This window comes from Lucilia cuprina, chromosome 6 (genome assembly GCF_022045245.1).
Source record: "Lucilia cuprina isolate Lc7/37 chromosome 6, ASM2204524v1, whole genome shotgun sequence".
Classification (NCBI taxonomy): domain Eukaryota; kingdom Metazoa; phylum Arthropoda; class Insecta; order Diptera; family Calliphoridae; genus Lucilia; species Lucilia cuprina.
The window spans coordinates 53,830,500-53,848,888 of NC_060954.1; the positions used below are offsets into that span (position 1 = coordinate 53,830,500).

General features: G+C 29.8%; 3 protein-coding genes and 2 pseudogenes across 3 annotated transcripts in view; all 5 read left to right on the forward strand.

Moving 5' to 3' along the window:
• Nucleotides 1-3,209, forward strand: part of LOC111687704 (serine protease inhibitor 27A-like) — a 6,523-nt gene extending 3,314 nt beyond the window's left edge. Inside the window, exon 4 of the mRNA XM_046954177.1 lies at nt 3,184-3,209. Within this exon, the coding sequence (XP_046810133.1) occupies nt 3,184-3,209 (26 nt within the window). The remainder of the gene's footprint in view (nt 1-3,183) is intronic.
• A 2,506-nt stretch (nt 3,210-5,715) lies between these two features.
• Nucleotides 5,716-6,617, forward strand: LOC124421012 (annotated as a pseudogene).
• A 1,939-nt stretch (nt 6,618-8,556) lies between these two features.
• On the forward strand, nt 8,557-9,511 carry LOC111676849 (annotated as a pseudogene).
• A 1,361-nt stretch (nt 9,512-10,872) lies between these two features.
• Nucleotides 10,873-11,817, forward strand: LOC111676814 (serine protease 1-like; the record flags this gene model as incomplete). The annotated part of the gene is made up of 2 exons (XM_023437800.2): nt 10,873-11,377; nt 11,443-11,817. Coding segments are annotated over 2 exons (804 nt in total), but the record flags the coding sequence as incomplete, so codon positions are not given.
• A 5,660-nt stretch (nt 11,818-17,477) lies between these two features.
• The window catches only part of LOC111687701 (dynein axonemal light chain 1), a 1,615-nt gene continuing 703 nt past the window's right edge, over nt 17,478-18,389 (forward strand). Inside the window, exon 1 of the mRNA XM_046954178.1 lies at nt 17,478-17,483. Coding sequence (XP_046810134.1) covers nt 17,478-17,483 — 6 coding nt within the window. The remainder of the gene's footprint in view (nt 17,484-18,389) is intronic.

Below are 18,389 nucleotides of genomic sequence, written 5' to 3' on the forward strand. Positions count from 1 at the left end.
CTATTCTATAGTCCAGACTATAGACTATTCTATAGTCCAGACTATAGACTATTCTATAGTCCATACTATAGACTATTCTATAGTCCAGACTATAGACTATTCTATAGTACAGACTATAGACTTTTCTATAGTCCAGACTATAGACTATTCTATAGTCCAGACTATAGACTATTCTATAGTCTAGACTATAGACTATTATATAGTCCAGACTATAGACTATTCTATAGTCCAGACTATAGACTATTCTATAGTCCAGACTATAGACTATTCTATAGTCCAGACTATAGACTATTCTATAGTCCAGACTATAGACTATTCTATAGTCCAGACTATTGACTATTCTATAGTCCAGACTATAGACTATTCTATAGTCCAGACTATAGACTATTCTATAGTCCAGACTATAGACTATTCTATAGTCCAGACTATTGACTATTCTATAGTCTAGACTATAGACCTTTCTATTGTCCAGACTATAGACATTTCTATAGTCTAGACTTCGGACTATTCTATATTCCAGACTAAAGACTATTCTATAGTCCAGACTGTAGACTATTCTATAGTCCAGGCTATGGACTATTCTATATACAAGACTAAAGACTATTCTATAGTCCAGACAAAAGGCTTTTCTATAGTCCAGATAAAATACTATTTTATAGTCCAGACAAAAGACTATTCTATAGTCCAGATAAAATACTATTTTATAGTCCAGACAAGAGACTATTCTATAGTCCAGACTATAGACTATTCTATAGTCCAGACCATAGACTATTCCATAGTACAGACTATAGACTATTATATAGTCCAGATTATAGAGTATTCTATAGTCCAGACTATAGAGTATTCTATAATCTAAGCTACAGCTACAGCTTTTTTTGTAGTCCAAACTTCAGAGTGTAAACTATTTTATGCTAAATACTATAGATTATTCAATAGTTTAGACTGTAGTCCGGAATGTAGAATAGTCTATTGAATAATCTATAATCTAGATGTTAAGTTAGTGAGTTATACTAGTGTAGGGTATAAAAAATAAAAACACAAATTAACATCTCAGCTTAATAGATGAAAAATAATAAAAAATAGAACGAAAAAAAAAATATTTGGTTGTTATAAAATTTATTTGATTTTTATTTGTTTTTGTCATTTTAAACAAATAGCAGTGTTTGAGTGTATGTTGTTTTTTTTATTTTTTCATTATCACCAGAGAATTTGGAGAAAATTAAATAAATTAAAAACAGGACAAACAAACACAAGTTTATATGAAAAAAACTATAAAAAAACAATACCAAAACACACATAAATAAAGCTTTAGCATAGACCACATGGTTGGTTGGTGACCACAACCAATACCACCAAAATATCACGTAGTTATATTTTATTATCATCAGCCAACGCAGTTTACAGCTCAAGCGTAAGTAATACTGGAAACAGGAAATACATACATACATACATACATACATACATACATACATACATACATATGTATTTGTATGATAAAAAACAGAAATATAGCAATAACAGCAACTGAGTCACCATTTACCGCTATTGTAATTAATATTCCCATGTTGAATAATAAATTTAAAGCCACTGATTAATTCAGGCAACAAACAAAATGCTGCTACACAATATTATCATCATTCCAACATTTACGTTTCTTATACAAAGCAGTAAAAGAGAGTAGACTACTAACTCTGAGACTAGATTCAAATAAAATATTTCTTTTAAAAATTTACACGTTTTTTATTCGCAATTTTAAAAAAATTTAGTTACGTATAAGATGTGATAGTAAATTGACAAAAATTATCTTCTTTTTCCCTATCAACACTCAACAAAAATAATAATTTATTATAATTATTCTCATAATGATTTCTCTCATTAAAATTAATTTAAATGAAACATTTAAGGGGTCATACTCTCTATCCCTACTTAATCCCTAATGCTTTAATCAATTATAAGCATCGTGCAAGAAAAAAAAAGAAAGAATAAAATTAAATGATAGAAACTAAAATTAGAGGTGAAAATAAATGGAAATAATAATAATAGTCATCAGCATCAAAGTAATCACTACACTTTACCACTTCCGTCAATTGATTATTCTTTCTAATTTTCCAACGTGTTCATTTTCTCTTTACCCATTCATCTTGTTTCATGGATCTTCCTTTTCTCACATTCTCTATTTAGTTTGTTCGTTTAGTGGAAAAATACAAACACATCTAAAAGATTTATTACTCCCGGCATATGAATGGCTGTTTGTTGCGAATAGAAAGTCCTCCCATATGTAGGTAGAATAAATAGTAAATTTACTTATTAGTGATGGGTTAAAGTTAAAAAAGTACTACAGGTATATATATAGACTATAGTCTATTTTATAGTCCAGACTATTCTAGTCCAACTTTAGACTATTCTATAGTCAAGACTATAGACTATTCTATAGTCCAGACTATAGAATATTCTATAGTCCAGACTATAGACTATTCTATAGTCCAGACTATAGACCATTCTATAGTCCAGACTATAGACTATTCTATAGTCCAGACTATAGACTATTCTATAGTCCAGACTATAGACTATTCTATAGTCCAGACTATAGACTATTCTATAGCCCAGACTATAGACTATCCATAGTACAGACTATAGACTATTCCATTGTTCAGACTATAGACTATTCCATAGTCCAGACTATAGACTATTCCATTGTTCAGACTATAGACTATTCCATAGTCCAGACTATAGACTATTCTATAGTCCAGGCTATAAACTATTCTATAGTCCAGACTATAGACAATTCCATTGTCGAGACTATAGACTATTCCATAGTCCAGACTATAGACTATTCTATAGTCCAGACTGTAGACTATTCCATAGTCCAGACTATAGACTATTTCATAGTCCGGACATTAGACTCTCTATAAATCAAACCCATATCCTATTCAATTTCAGGCAATAGATTCTTCTTAATTCCATGCTATAAAGTATTTGTACTTTATATATATCGATAGTACCTGAAAATGGTACAATTTAAATCCCTTCTCACACATCCAATCACAATCACACATACATTTTAATATACATACATATAAAACTACTCTAACACTAATACCTATACATCCGTATTACCAATGACTTAAGTACTTATTTTCTTTTTCTTCTTAGCAATAAATTTCTTTTTGGCATAACTAAAAGGAATAGAAGAGGAAGTACCTCATTAAGTGTTTCTTAATGATGTCTTTCGCTTTCTTTGTAACATACAAAATATAAATGTATTAATAGAAAAGTGTATGAGTGTGTTTGTTTGTGAAAGCGTTTAAATGTTTGTAAAGAAAATTTGTTAGAAAATAAAAAGAGACCAACTGAAACTGAAGCATTCAAACTAAAAGGTGTGAAAATAAAATGCCACTATAATTAAAAAAAAAATAACTTGTTTCTTTTGTTAAAGCTGCAATATTTTTTAGCATTTGAGAGAAATGCAGTGGGAATAATAAAATGAATTTATTTTTAGCTTTGGTCTGATCGATAATGGGAATAAGATGGTTACACGTAGTGAGACTTTTAAAGAAAGGACATTAATTTAAATAAGAGTGAAAGTAGGAGTTTATTTGATGATAAACTTAAGAAATATCTTTTTTATATATCGATACTTAATTTTTTAATATTTTGCTAGCTATTTTTCAAAATATTCCCACTGTATATTTCTATAGTTGTTATTTTTGTATGCTATAACAAAGTACTTACGTGTTGGTTATACCAAATTAAGGTAAATTGCTAAAAAGAAGTTGGTAAAATTATAAAAAGAAAACACATTCGATTCCTTCATAGTGGAAGATCTCTCAAAAACTTTTATGTAAAAGGAGACAATTCGAAATTGAAAATTACGAACATGACAATTATTTATCTTTAGGTATATGAATTTTTATTGAAATCTGTATTTTATGAGAACGTAACTATCGGCTAAGGAGTTTAATAATTGCTGCATATGAAGTAAGATCAATACACAATCTATATATATATAAAAGAGTAGCGTTACTGACTGACTGATTCATCATCGCACAGCCCAAACGGCTGAACCTAGAATCATGAAATTTTGACAGTAGATGTGTTTTTGGTTATGTAAATCCAGAGGGATTTTTGGAAATTTGCACATTTACGGGTAAAAAGGGGAAAAACGGGTAAAACAGGTTTTCTTAAATATCTTACATAATATTAGTGATACAAGAACAATTTTAAATGCACCTGTATCTACTCTTAAAATGAGCAGATGGGTTTCTGGTACTTTTTTGAAATTCGTACTTTTAAGGGGTAAAAATGTGTAAGAAAGGTGATTTTGGTACCTTTTTCAGCCCTTTATAACTTTTAAACTAATTAACATAATCAAATTTGTCTAAATATTTTGGATGCATCTCTTAAAATTATGAGACATTTGTTTCGTACTTTTTTTAAAATTCAGTCTTTTTTGGCTGTAAAAGGGACATTAAGAAAACTTTTTCGGTTTATTGAATTATTCATATTAAATTACGGACTAACTCTGTAATATTAATTGTAATAAAATGTTTGCTATTTCACTAGGTAAAAAAGTACCAAAAAGGGGAAAAACGGGAAAATTAATTTTATTCAAACTCATTGAGCCAACTTTTATAAAATTTCAAAAAGTATTTTATTTACTCACACAAAATAAGCTTTTGGTATATTATTTTGGAATTCGAGTACTAAGGCCTATATAGGACCAAATTCGAGTAAATTGTTTGATACCTTTTTTAAAGCACAATTTTTCTAGAATAAATGAATGCAGATTTGAATCGTTTGAGTTTTATCTGTGATATATATGTAGATTTAATTATGGAACATTTTGTAAACTTAATTCTCGAAAAAGTATACTTCTAAGCGAAAAGGGGAAACATTGTACTCTTTTTATTAGTACTTTCCACTTAGGTAAACTCTATTCCACTTTTGGTACTTTTCCTTCCTTCAAATGATACTCTATGTATGTTCTTTAATATGAACTGAAAACACATGATTATTAAACATACACGGTCCTCATTGAATAAGATCCTTTAAGAGGCAACTTTTTAGATAGATAGATAGATAGATAGAAAGATAGATAGATAGATAGATAGATAGATAGATAGATAGATAGATAGATAGATAGAAAGATAGATAGGTAGATAGATAGATAGATAGATAGACTGACAGATAGACAGATAGACAGACAGATAGATAGATAGATAGATAGATAGATAGATAGATAGATAGATAGATAGACAGATAGATAGATAGATAGATAGATAGATAGATAGATAGATAGATAGATAGATAGATAGATAGAAAGATAGAAAGATAGATAGACAGATAGATAGATAGATAGACAGATAGATAGATAGATAGATAGATAGATAGATAGATAGATAGATAGATAGATAGATAGATAGATAGATAGATAGATAGATAGAAAGATAGACAGATAGATAGATAGATAGATAGATAGATAGATAGATAGATAGATTTATAGATTGATAGTGTTGGCGCAGTATAATAAACTTATTCCTTTTAATTAAGTAATAAAAACTTCTTTATTGAACAAATTATTTTTGGGAAGTGAATGAAAATAAAATTAAGTTTTATAAAACTAGATTTTCTAAGAACATTTGATTCAAATTATAAACATATAAACAAGTAAGAATTTAGTTAAAGTAAAATCGGTTCTTCAACACCCCTTCTTAAAGAACTATGAAAATTCTTGTAGTATTAGCTTTAGTGCTGGCTTGCGTTTCGGCTGCCAGTATACCCGAAACTCCTGTTTTTCTTAAAGACTTAAAACCTGCTAAAGTTATTGAGGGACGTATAACTAACGGTTATGAAGCCTATCCGGTCAATTCCCCTACCAAGTTGGTCTTTCACTATCATTTGGTGACTATGACTCGTGGTGTGGTGGTTCATTAATTGGCAATTCCTGGGTTTTGACAGCTGCCCACTGCACAGATCGTGTGTTGTCGGTAACTGTTTATTTGGGAAGCACTACACGCACTGTTGCTCAAGTTAATCTCACTGTTGACTATAATTCTATTTTCCAACATACTGGCTATAATCCCAGAACCTTTGCCAATGATATCTCTTTAATCAGAATTCCCGAAGTTTCTTATACCGATGAAATTCAACCCGTTAAGCTACCATCTCTTTCTGAATCATATTCCAACTATGCTGGCACTTGGGCCACCGCTTCTGGTTGGGGATTGGATCAAGATTGTAAGTTAATTTGTATTTGGTTATCTGATTTTATCATTGTTCTAATATTTATTTATTTCTCTCCTTCTAGATGGTTCAGTTACAGAGACTTTGAATTATGCCCATCTTTTAGTTATTCCTAATGCTGAATGTGCTAGAACTTACGGCTCAATGATTACCAATAATATACTTTGCGTTGCCACACCTAGCGGCACATCCACTTGTAATGGTGATTCTGGCGGTCCTTTAGTTTCCGACTTTACCAGAGAACTCATTGGTGTAACATCTTTTGGTTCGTTAGCTGGTTGTCAAATTGGTTATCCAGCTGGATTTGCACGTGTAACCACTTACTTGGAATGGATTAGGCAACATACTGGTATTTCGTATTGATTAATGTTATTGTTAACTATTACAAGAATAAACTATAAATGTTATTTAAATTTAAAAATTAAGTTGTTTTAGTTAAGTTATGTTTAATACGATTAAAAGGCAGTTCTATCGAATCAGAAATAATCCAAACAGCCCATATTAGAGTTATTTTAAGCAGCAATACCCTGTTAACTAAAACCTGAACTATTGACCATTGAACCACATATAAAGTCCACCAAAGAAGAGTACAAAATTTAAATCAGAGTTCTCAGAAACTGAAAATATTCGAAAATTTTTCCATCACATCAAATTTTCAGATATCGTGTCGTAAAGTTTAAAAGGAACCCTGTTTAGGGTAACCTTGTGTTAAAAATGTATTGGCCTGTGTTATTAAACAAAAATCAATTAATCGTAAAACAACTCATGAACTCAAAATCATACCGGAATAACCACCAATATGTATGGCATATATTACATATACCAGGAGCAGAATCAGCTCAAGCGCTTGGGGGGGGGGGGTTGTATTTGGTTTATTACCCATTTTCATTTTTTCTCATTTTTATTCGGTTTTAGTTCCTGTGGGGGTTCTAAATTTCCCCTTTAAAACTGTGGATCTGCGCCTTGCTACATACACAAAAATTTTACGTATCCATTATTTTTAATTAAGTGACCCAACTAAAAAATCGATTTTGACGAAATTTGCACAAACGTTAATACTATTGGATAGTCGGCAAAGAATTACCGGCCTTAGAGGGGGTTAAATTTGAATATTTTGGTCATACAGTATTTTATACAAACGAGTGTAACTTTTCACCTCTTGATCCTAACAAAAAATGTTCAAAGAAGTTCCTAAGGTGTATGGGCCTACTTACCCATAGTACTAAATTTGATGCAAATTTCATCCAAATCGAAAGACATCGATTTTAAAAGTTGGATCACTTTACTCGAAATTTCCCATATGTATGTATAAGTTTTGAGAGAAGGAAAGGTGATTTTTTTTCGGTAGACGTGATTTTATTAGAAACAAGTCAGATTTCTATATTCGGCTGAGCCGAATATTATATACCCTTCACCAAGTATGTTTTAAAAAAAGTTTTAATTTTGTATCTCTGCACACATGCCACACATAACATACACACAAACAAATACAAATTATAGCAGAAAGAAATATTAACCGTTGTACTGTACTACCACCGTCAAACTGTATTACCGCCCTCAAACAAATATGAGCTGTATTACCAACATATTACTGCTTTATCTCCTTGTTGTTATAATTTATTGAGGAAATTTTCAGAGGTAGTCTCGGATTTTTACCCCATATCTCAGTTATTTATGGACCAATTTTGCTGAATTTCAATAGAAAACTTCTCGAAAGCATGTCTGACAGAATTATTGAAGATTTGGATCTCGAAGATATCTGGAGTCTTCAGAAAATTGATTTCAACAGACAGACAGACGGACATGGCTTAATCGACTCCGCTATCTATAAGGATCCAGACTTTATAGGGTCGGAAAATTATATTAAAGAAATTACAAATGGAATGACAAACTTATATATACCATTCTCACGAAGGTGAAGGGTATAAAAATGAAACAATCGTCTCATAATAAATTCTAAAATAAGACAAATCTCTCGATTTAGGCAAATCATAGTTGTGAACAAATTTTTATAGCATTCAAACTTTAACATAAAATAATTCAAATAATAATTGCTTTTGTAGCACAGTGTAATTAGAAATTCATATACAATTAATAATAATTTAATCGAAATTAAAACTCAAGTACTTTTTAAACATATTTACTTTCTTACCAACCTAATCTGGTTATGCTAATTTTAGAAATTTTCAAAAAGTATTCTGATTGTATTATCAAAAACTATTTGATAAGAATGAAATCAAGATTTCCGATAATATATATACAAACAACACAAAGTTTAAAATAACTAGTTTTCGATTAATGGTCAGTTACAAATTGGAACTACTTACTTGAACGATGAAAGTTTTAGTAGTGTTAACATTAGCGTTGGCTTGCGTCTCTGCAGCCTCTTTACCCGAAAAGGCTGTTTTTCCTAAGGACTTAAAAAGCCCTAAAGTTATTGAGGGTCGTATCACCAATGGTTACGAAGCTTATCCCGGTCAATTTCCTTACCAAGTTGGCTTATCTCTTAATAGTGATTCTGGATCATTTTGGTGCGGTGGTTCCTTGATTGGCAAAGAATGGGTGTTAACTGCTGCTCATTGCACAGATGGAATCAATCGTGTAACCGTATACTTGGGAAGCACTGTTCGTACTGTTGCCAAGGTTCATCACACTGTTGACCGCAGCTCCATTTATCAACATGCTGAATATAATCCTTATACTTTTAACAACGATGTAACTTTAATCAGAATTCCTGAAGTTAGCTATAGTGATGAAATTCAACCCATTAGACTACCAGCTATTTCTGAATCTTATCCAACTTATGCTGGCAATTATGCTACCGCCTCTGGCTGGACGACGTGACCACGATTGTAAGTTGTACTTTATTATAGTTATACCAAGTGCATTCAAAATATTCTTCTTATCTACTTTTTACTTTTAGCTGGTGCCATCGTATCGCAGTTAAATTACGCTTATCTTCGAGTCATCACCAATGCCGAATGTGCTCAAACCTATGGCTCTATGATTACTAATAAAATTCTTTGTGTTTCGACTCCAAGTGGTACTTCCACTTGCCAGGGTGATTCTGGCGGTCCTTTAGTTTTGGACTCTGAACTTATTGGTGTGACATCTTTTGTTTCGCTAGCTGGTTGCAAATCTGGATATCCAGCTGGCTTTGCTCGTGTAACCAGTTACTTGGAATGGATCAAGAACTGCACTGGCATATCCTATTAATTAAGCTTTAGAATATTTATAATTTTGAAAAATAAAAATGTTTAAATTTTAATCACATTTATTAATGTTTCTTTAACCAAAATGCTAATCATATTGATCAGTGTAAAGATAATTTAATGTTTGAAAACAAACAAAATACTTCAGCATTTATTAGTATATTTTATCAAAAGTTATAATTGATTGTTAAATGCTATGGGAACTATGTACATATGGTGCAAAAAAGAAACGATAAGTGTTTGCAATACGAACATTTTAAAATCTGTTATTGGTTGAGTTTGGGCTTATCACTAGACTGTTAGGCGCTAATAGTACTTTTATATCAGACATAAGTAGGTGCTGCCAGATAATTTTGAAGAAAAAAATATTCGTGCGATAATTTTTAATAGATATTCGTACAATATTCTTAACCTGATATCATAATCAAATAATGAGCTATTTACGATTAAGTGATTTTCAGTAGAGGACTAAAAATCCCCGAATCGTAAGGGAGAATTTCACAGAAGGATACAAAGGTATCACAGCAGTTCAACAAAGAGTCAATGCATACGAAAAATACAGTAATTTCCACTAATAGTTAACCACCTGGATGATCGTAATTCGTATGTTTTGGGTCATTCGTTACGAATGTACCCTTTGTAATCGAGAATGAAGACAGTCGTCACTTTAGTGTCCTCTTTGTAAGCGGGAGCGGAGACAGTCGTCTCTTTACTATCCTCTAGTAACATAAAGATTATACTCTTAAAAGTAGTTTTTTTTTTTTTTTGTACTTCCGAAAGTAGTTATTTTACCCATCTTTTGAAGAAATGTTTATTACTTTCTACTAATATGCCACCATCTGGTTGACTCAAATTTATATCTTTCGGGTCAATCGTCCCATTATTGTCCCATAGTATTCTAGATAGTAGACACTTGAAATTTTTTAATTTTAGTTCCATTAATATCTTACCACCTGGCTGACTCCAATTCCTATTTTTTTGGTCTTTCGTCACAAATAAACTCTTTGTAATCGAGAATGAAGTCAGTCGTCACTTAAGTGTCCCATTTGTAAGCGAGAGCGGAGGCAATCGTCTCTTTACTGTCTCTTTGTAGGGTGTAGAGTGACGATTGACTTCCTCGTAGGACAAGCCCATGTTAAAATACATATGTATACAAATACATTCGAAACATTCAGATATTATTATATTCATGAGTTAATTACGATTAAGTTATTTTCTAAAGTGGACTTTATATAAATGTTGCGACAGTTAAAATTTCACTGCAAATATATTTGGGTAGAAATTTATACCGATATCATAAATAAGTAATAGTTATATACGTTTAAATCATTTTCAGAACAGTACTTTATATATAAGGACCAAGGAGAGCTAATTTTCAATTATAAACCGATCCAGGTCAAAGTAATATGATTTTTTTTTAGTGCTAGCATTAGCTTTTGCTTACGTTTCAGCTGCCTCTCTAGCCGGAACTCCTATTGCTCTTAAAGATGTAAAAGGTTCTAAAGATATTGAGGGTCGCATTACGAATGGCTATGAAGCATATCCTGGTTTAATACCTTATCAAGTGGGTTTATCACTTAATAGAGGTTATGGATTTTCATGGTGTGGTGGTTCTCTAATTGGCAAATCATGGGTGTTGACTGCTGCTCACTGCACTGATCGTGTGTTGTCTGCTACCGTATATTTGGGAAGCACAGTACGCACTGTGGCCCAAGTAACATTTAATATTGACTATAGTTCAATTATTCAACATAGCGGCTATAATCCCACAACTTTTGCTAATGATATTGCATTAATCAGAATTCCTGAAGTTACCTATAGTAATGAAATTCAACCTATTCGACTACCTGCTATATCGGAATCATATCAATCTTATGCTGGTAGTTATGGTACTGCCTCCGGTTGGGGACTTGCTCAAGAAAGTAAGTTTTAATTTTTTCATAAACACCAAATTAGTTCTTAATCTATGTTTTTTTTATATTTTTAGATGGTTTTATTGTTTCTGTTTTAAATTACGCTTATCTGCCCATTATAACTAATGCTGAATGTGCACAAACTTTTGGCTCAATGGTTACTAGAAATACACTTTGCGTTTCGACTCCCAGCGGCACATCGACTTGCAAGGGTGATTCAGGTGGTCCCTTGGTTTTGGACTCTACACAAGAACTAATTGGTGTGACATCGTTTGGTTCATTAGTTGGTTGTCAAATTGGCTATCCAGCTGGATTTGTGCGTGTAACTAGTTACTTGGATTGGATCGCTTACCACACTGGCATTTCATACTAATTTATCTGATATAAGTTAAATCGCCAATGAAATATACTATGTATATTTGTTAAAGTAAATAAAAAAATAATATCTATAACCGATTTAGGACCTTTTAAAGTAATGTGTCACACCTGGTTGAACCATTTTTCTATACATTGAGTTATTTGTCACCAACGTAATTGGTAAGCGTAATTAAGAGCGAAGACGGTCGTCACTTTACTGTACCGTAGGTAAACTAGTGAAGTATTCCCTCACGATCTTATGATCACACTTTGACCTGGTTCACACTAGGAAACTTTTTTGGGAAACTTTTGATTTTTGTGTGTGAGAGAAAGAGAAAGAAATATCAACCATCTCTTTCTCTCGCACACAAAATCAAAAGTTTCTCAACAAAAGTTTCCTAATGTGAACCAGGTCTTTACGTACCTAAAGCCTAATCAAAAAGTAAAATGAAATTCCATCCGTATAACAAAAAATAGAATAAAAGTCGTATGGTTTATATTTTTTGTGTTTACACGATTGGTATAAAACAATAACAAAGTAAGATGGAAACAGCTGTTTCATTTCTTTGTATTTGAATCATTTCAAAAAAATGAAGAGAGCCATACGACTGTCATATTTTCCATCTGTATTCTCTCTCAATGTGTGATGGTTTCATTACATATTGCATTTAAGCGATCCTATCGGTACTATTCTACAACTGAACTAGAACTGAACTAGAACTGAACTAGAACTGAACTAGAACTGAATTAGAACTGAACTAGAACTGAACTAGAACTGAACTAGAACTGAACTAGAACTAAACTGAACTAGAACTAAACTGAACTAGAACTGAACTGAACTAGAACTCAACTAGAACTGAACTAGAACTAGAACTGAACTAGAACTGAACTAGAACTGAACTAGAACTGAACTAGAACTGAACTAGAACTGAACTAGAACTGAACTAGAACTGAACTAGAACTGAACTAGAACTGAACTAGAACTGAACTAGAACTGAACTAGAACTGAACTAGAACTAAACTAGAACTGAACTAGAACTGAACTAGAACTGAACTAGAACTGAACTAGAACTGAACTAGAACTAAACTAGAACTGAACTAAAACTGAACTGGAACTGAATTAGAGCTGAACTAGAACTGAACTAGAAATGAACTAAAACTGACATATATCTATTAAGGTCAGTTATTTGTTATGTTTTGGATTTTTCAATTCCTTTCTCTTCCTTTTTCCAGACATTGGAAGATGCTCTCTGTATCTCTCAACGAGCTTTTGCCATAGCCATCGCTATAGCTGGCCTAATTTTAATGTTGGCTGTTGTTGCAGCCGTCCTATGTATAATGGCTAGACGCAGCACTAAGACCGTTTCAAATTCCGGCAGTTCCATTTACAGTGGTCCCTACACAAACACCGCTTTCTCGCATAGCAGTTAAATTTCTTTTCCAAAAACCAAACAGACATTATTTCCTCAAACTATAAACTGTAAAGAAACAAACTTAATTAGGCCCAGATTTAAGAAAACAAACAAATCCAAATTAACTCTTTATGAAAAAAATGAACACTAAAAGTGTTTAAAAAAACTAATTTTTAAAAAACTAAATTTTGTCTTCTTAACATAATTTTGAAAAAAGTCAGAAATTAATTAATTAGCTAGAAATTAAGTCACAAAAGAAAGCTGCCTTTTTTTATTTAGAATATAAATTTATTTAATTTAAGTTTAAAGAAAACATATTTAATTATAAATTTATGTTATGTATAAGAAAGCACAGCACTTAGAAAAAAAAACTGTTCTTTTTTTTAAATGAAGATATTACAGGGTTTTTAATATTAATATTTAAACGTTAAAACTTGAAGAAAAACAGAGTTTTAGTGTTTGACCAAACAAAAACCCTCTAATATCGCAGAGATTTAAGTAGAAACTACTTTAAGTTTCGAAATTAGTAATCTCTGTTTAATTGTACACTATAATATAATTAAGGTTTAAGGGTCTTTTTCTTTAACTGACTTCTAACAAATTCTCTTTCTAATGTTTTACTTTCTTTAAAAAATCTTATACTTTTCTTTACTATATATTAATTTAAGTTAGCTTTCCCTTCCCTCGGCAACTTTCTGTAGTTTAGCTAACGCCTCAGGTGATAACTTTTAATATTTAAAACTATTTTATTAAATAATTTAACTGTGTATTCTTTATAATTTGTGTTTTTTTATTTAAAACTATGCAATTTTAATGAAAATTAAATAAACTTTTTATTGTGTAATTTTTTAATGTATTTTATTAACTTGTAAATGTCTTAAATACTTTTAAAATTTTATTATCCTTTTATGTATTTTATTTCCAGTCTTTTAAGCAAAAGTTTTTTCTTAACATTTGTCGAAAACTTTTGTTTAATAAAACAATACTTGTCATTATTTAAACTAAAAACGTATTTAACTATCATTAATAAATAAATATTTTTTTTTAAATAAATAAATTACTAATTTATTTTAAATTTTCTTTTAATAAGTGCATGTGTTAGTGTTAATTTTAATGGATTTATTAATAATATATAAAATTCACTTATGGCAAGAGTTTTAATGCAATTTCTTTTGGAAATATTTAATATTTAAGATTTTTTGAGTTTTTTTTAGAGAGATTTTAATGAAAATGAAAAAATTATGATTTCATTTTTATAAAATTTGAATTTTTAGTAAAAAAAATTGATTTTTACTTTCATAGAGTTCGTTATTTTAGTGAAAATGTCAGTTTTTAATTCAATTTTTTGAATTTAGTTGTTGCTTTCAATTTTACCAACTAAGGGCCAATTTTTAGGTAAAGGATTAGGATTTTTTTTTTTAGAGCTAATCCTTCAAAGTTGTTTTTGAGTACTCAATTAGTTAATTTTGTTTGCTAGTTTAAGCGCCCAAGGTGGTTTAAACTCGAGCCAGAATTGCAAAAGTGTAAACAGCTGATGCACAAAAATAATACAATTTTTATAAAAATAAACATTAAAATGTTCACAATATATTTTTTTGTTTGAAATTTAAGTTTTCATTAATATTCATATTAAATTTATAATTGTCTTCTTCTTTTTTTTCTAAAACATGCAAATTTTTGATGTTTTGTATGGCAACACAGTAAATTTTAATCTTGTACTCAAAAACTTTAAAAGAAATAAACATTAGATTAAATTTATTTTAAGATTTACTAATCTGATGATTAATTGGCATTTGATTGACAACTTAAAAACCCACTCTAAAAGAACAGAGGAACAGACCCCAGTGTTTGTTTTCAATATAAAACTAAAAGAAACTTTTTCATTTGCATTTAGAGTAACAGACTCTTAGGGCAGGTTTCTTACTACTCAGTTAAACTAGGCTTAACTTGCTATTAGATTAAACTCGGAACAAATTTAGGCGGACTTTAAACGATGATTGTGTTTTTCAGTTATAGTTTAAGGTTCAGTTAACTTTGTTAGTATTGCCAACTTTTCACTCAAAAACATAAACAATAAACAGCTGTTTTTTGCAAATAATACTTTTTTAAAATGAAAAAATTTTTGAAAAATTTTAAATAAACATTTAAAAACAATAATAAAAAAACAAAACAGAAAATTGCAATTAACTTAAAATATTTAGTTTTTGTTATTACAAAATCATTGTTTTATTGTTATTTTAAATTTAATTGGCCAATAATACTCAGTTAAACTAAGATAATAAGTAACGTTACTGTTTACTGAAAACACACAAAATATATTAAACTAAGTTTAAACAAAGAATTTATGCGAAAAACCCGCCCTTAGTGTTTTGAAATCCAAATCATTTTTCACATAAATTTCATAAATTTTGAAATATTTTAATTTTAAATTAAAACCCAATAGAATCTTAAATAAAAAAACTTTTAAATATTTCCCTTAGAAAAGTTTAAAACTCTCTAAAAGTGTTAATAAAACAGAGTTATCTTTGAAACAAAACTCTCCTTATCTTAACGTCCAGATAATAATAGTATTTATTTGTTTTCACTTTTTACGTTTTCATAAAAACAAATAAACAATTTTAAATATATAAAAATATAATAATATAATTTAATATTTTCAATATTTTATTAATTTTTTTAAGGCTTTGCTTCATTAAAACATTAAAAAGTTTATTTTGAAAAAATTTGGAAAAAAACAAATGTTTTACTGGAGCTTAGCCAATTAAAAACAAGTTAATTTTAATAATTATAATATTAATTCTACTTAAATAGTTAGTATTTTTAATTAAAAACAAGTAATATTTCTATATTCGGCTGTGCCGAATCTTATATACCCTTCACCAAGTATGTTTAAAAAAAACAGTTTTTATTTATTTTGTATCTCTGCACACATGTCACACATAACATACACACAAACAAACAAATATAAACTGTAGCAGAAAGAAATATTAACCGTTGTACTGTAATACCACCGTCAAACTGTATTATCACCCTCAAACAAATATCAGCATATTACTGTTTTATCTCCTTGTTCTTGTTATACCCACTTACCTTCGTAAGAACAGAACAGCATGCAAACATATAAAAAAATACACAGCTGAATAAAACCAAATACATCTCCACACGTACATGTATATCTTTATCCAATTCACAGTGTTGTTGTTGCTTTTTTAACAAAGCATGAAAAAATTTGTTTTTTTTTGATGAAATTTTCAGAGGTTGTCTGGGATTTTTGCTCATATCTCCGTTATTTATAGACCGATTTTGCTGATTTTAAATAGCGATCTTCTCGAAAGCATATCTAAATACACAGCTGAATAAAACCAAATACATCTCCACACGTACATGTATATCTTTATCCAATTCACAGTGTTGTTGTTGCTTTTTTAACAAAGCATGAAAAAATTTGTTTTTTTTTTTTTTGATGAAATTTTCAGAGGTTGTCTGGGATTTTTGCTCATATCTCCGTTATTTATAGACCGATTTTGCTGATTTTAAATAGCGATCTTCTCGAAAGCATATCTAACTGAATTATTGAAGATTCGGATCTCGCCGATATCTGGGGACCTCTAAAAACTGATTTCAACAGACCAACGGACAGACAGACTCCGCTATCTATAAGGATCCAGAATATATATACTTTATAGGGTCGGAAAATTATATTATAGAAATTACAAATGGAATGACAAACTTATATATACCCTTCTCACGAAGGTGAAGGGTATAAAAATTATAAAATGAAAAACCTTTTCAAGGTGCTTTTAACAATCAACAGCAACCAACAACAGCAAATGTCATAAACACAAACAAAGCACATGAAAATGTCAATTCTGTGTCAAAATTGTCAAAAAACAATTTTAAAATAATATTAATAAAAAAATAATTTTAAGGCAATTTATTATAAACATAATAATTTATAAATAATATTTACCATAACTAATTAAAGTCATTATAGAAATTTACAAACTCTGTAAAGTTTATAAAAATTTTCCTAATAAAATATTAAAAAAAAAAAACTTAGTTATTTATAAACTTTATTATCTTTAACATGTTTTCGAATAGTGTTTTAAAATTTTTTTATTTAAATTTAGTATTTTTAATAGTTTTTGCCCATAATAATTGTTGCAATTTAAAGAAACGTGTTAATTTTAAATTTTATTTATGGAAATCTGCACAAAGATCCACGTCGGAGAAGTTATTTGTGGATAATGTGGAAAATTTGCAGTCATGTATGGAGTTGGCTAGAAAGTATAGAGGTTTAGCTTTGAATTTTTCTCCTAATATTGGATTTTCAAGAAAATATGCGGGTAAATTATAATTAAGATAAAAATATGATTGTTTATTGAAGATACATTTTTCGAAACTACTTGAGTTTTCGAACTAGTTAGCAAGATTTTAGTAAATGTACTAGGTACTTGTCTAGTCAAAACATAGATTAGGCATTAAAGTTGTCAATAGATTATTACCTATACTAGTTAATAGACTATCGCATAGATTAATTAAAATAATATTTAATAGACTATTCTATAGAAACATAGACTAGTCATTAAAGTTGTCAATAGATTACTATCTATATTAATCAATAGACTATCGCATATATTAGGTAAAATAATAGTTAATAGACTAGTGCATAAAAAGTCAATATATTTGTTTATAAATCTGTCCATAGACAAGTCAAGAGAGTAGTAATTCGACTAGTCAGTAGAATAGTCAAAACCCTAATCCATAGATTAGTCAATAGACTTGTCCATAGACAAGTTAATATAATATTCCATAGACTAGTTAATAGACTAATACATAGACAAGTTAAAAGACTATTACATGGACTAGTCAATTAAATTTTCAATAGACTATACTAAAGAATAGTCAATATAATAATCAAAAGATTAATCCAAAGACTAGTTCATAGTCCTGTTCATTGACTAGGCTATATTCTAGACTAGTCCATAGGGTCATCCATAAACTTGTTCTTACAACAATCCACAGATCGAATACCCTCAAGAATTTTTTATAGACTAGTCCTTAGACTGGTTATAAGCCTAGTCGAAATATTAGGATCAAAAATTAAATAATTTATTTCATTGACTAGACTCTATACTTAGCCGTTATCTATCTTTCTATCTATCTATCTATCTATCTATCTATCTATCTATCTATCTATCTATCTATCTATCTATCTATCTATCTATCTATCTATCTATCTATCTATCTAT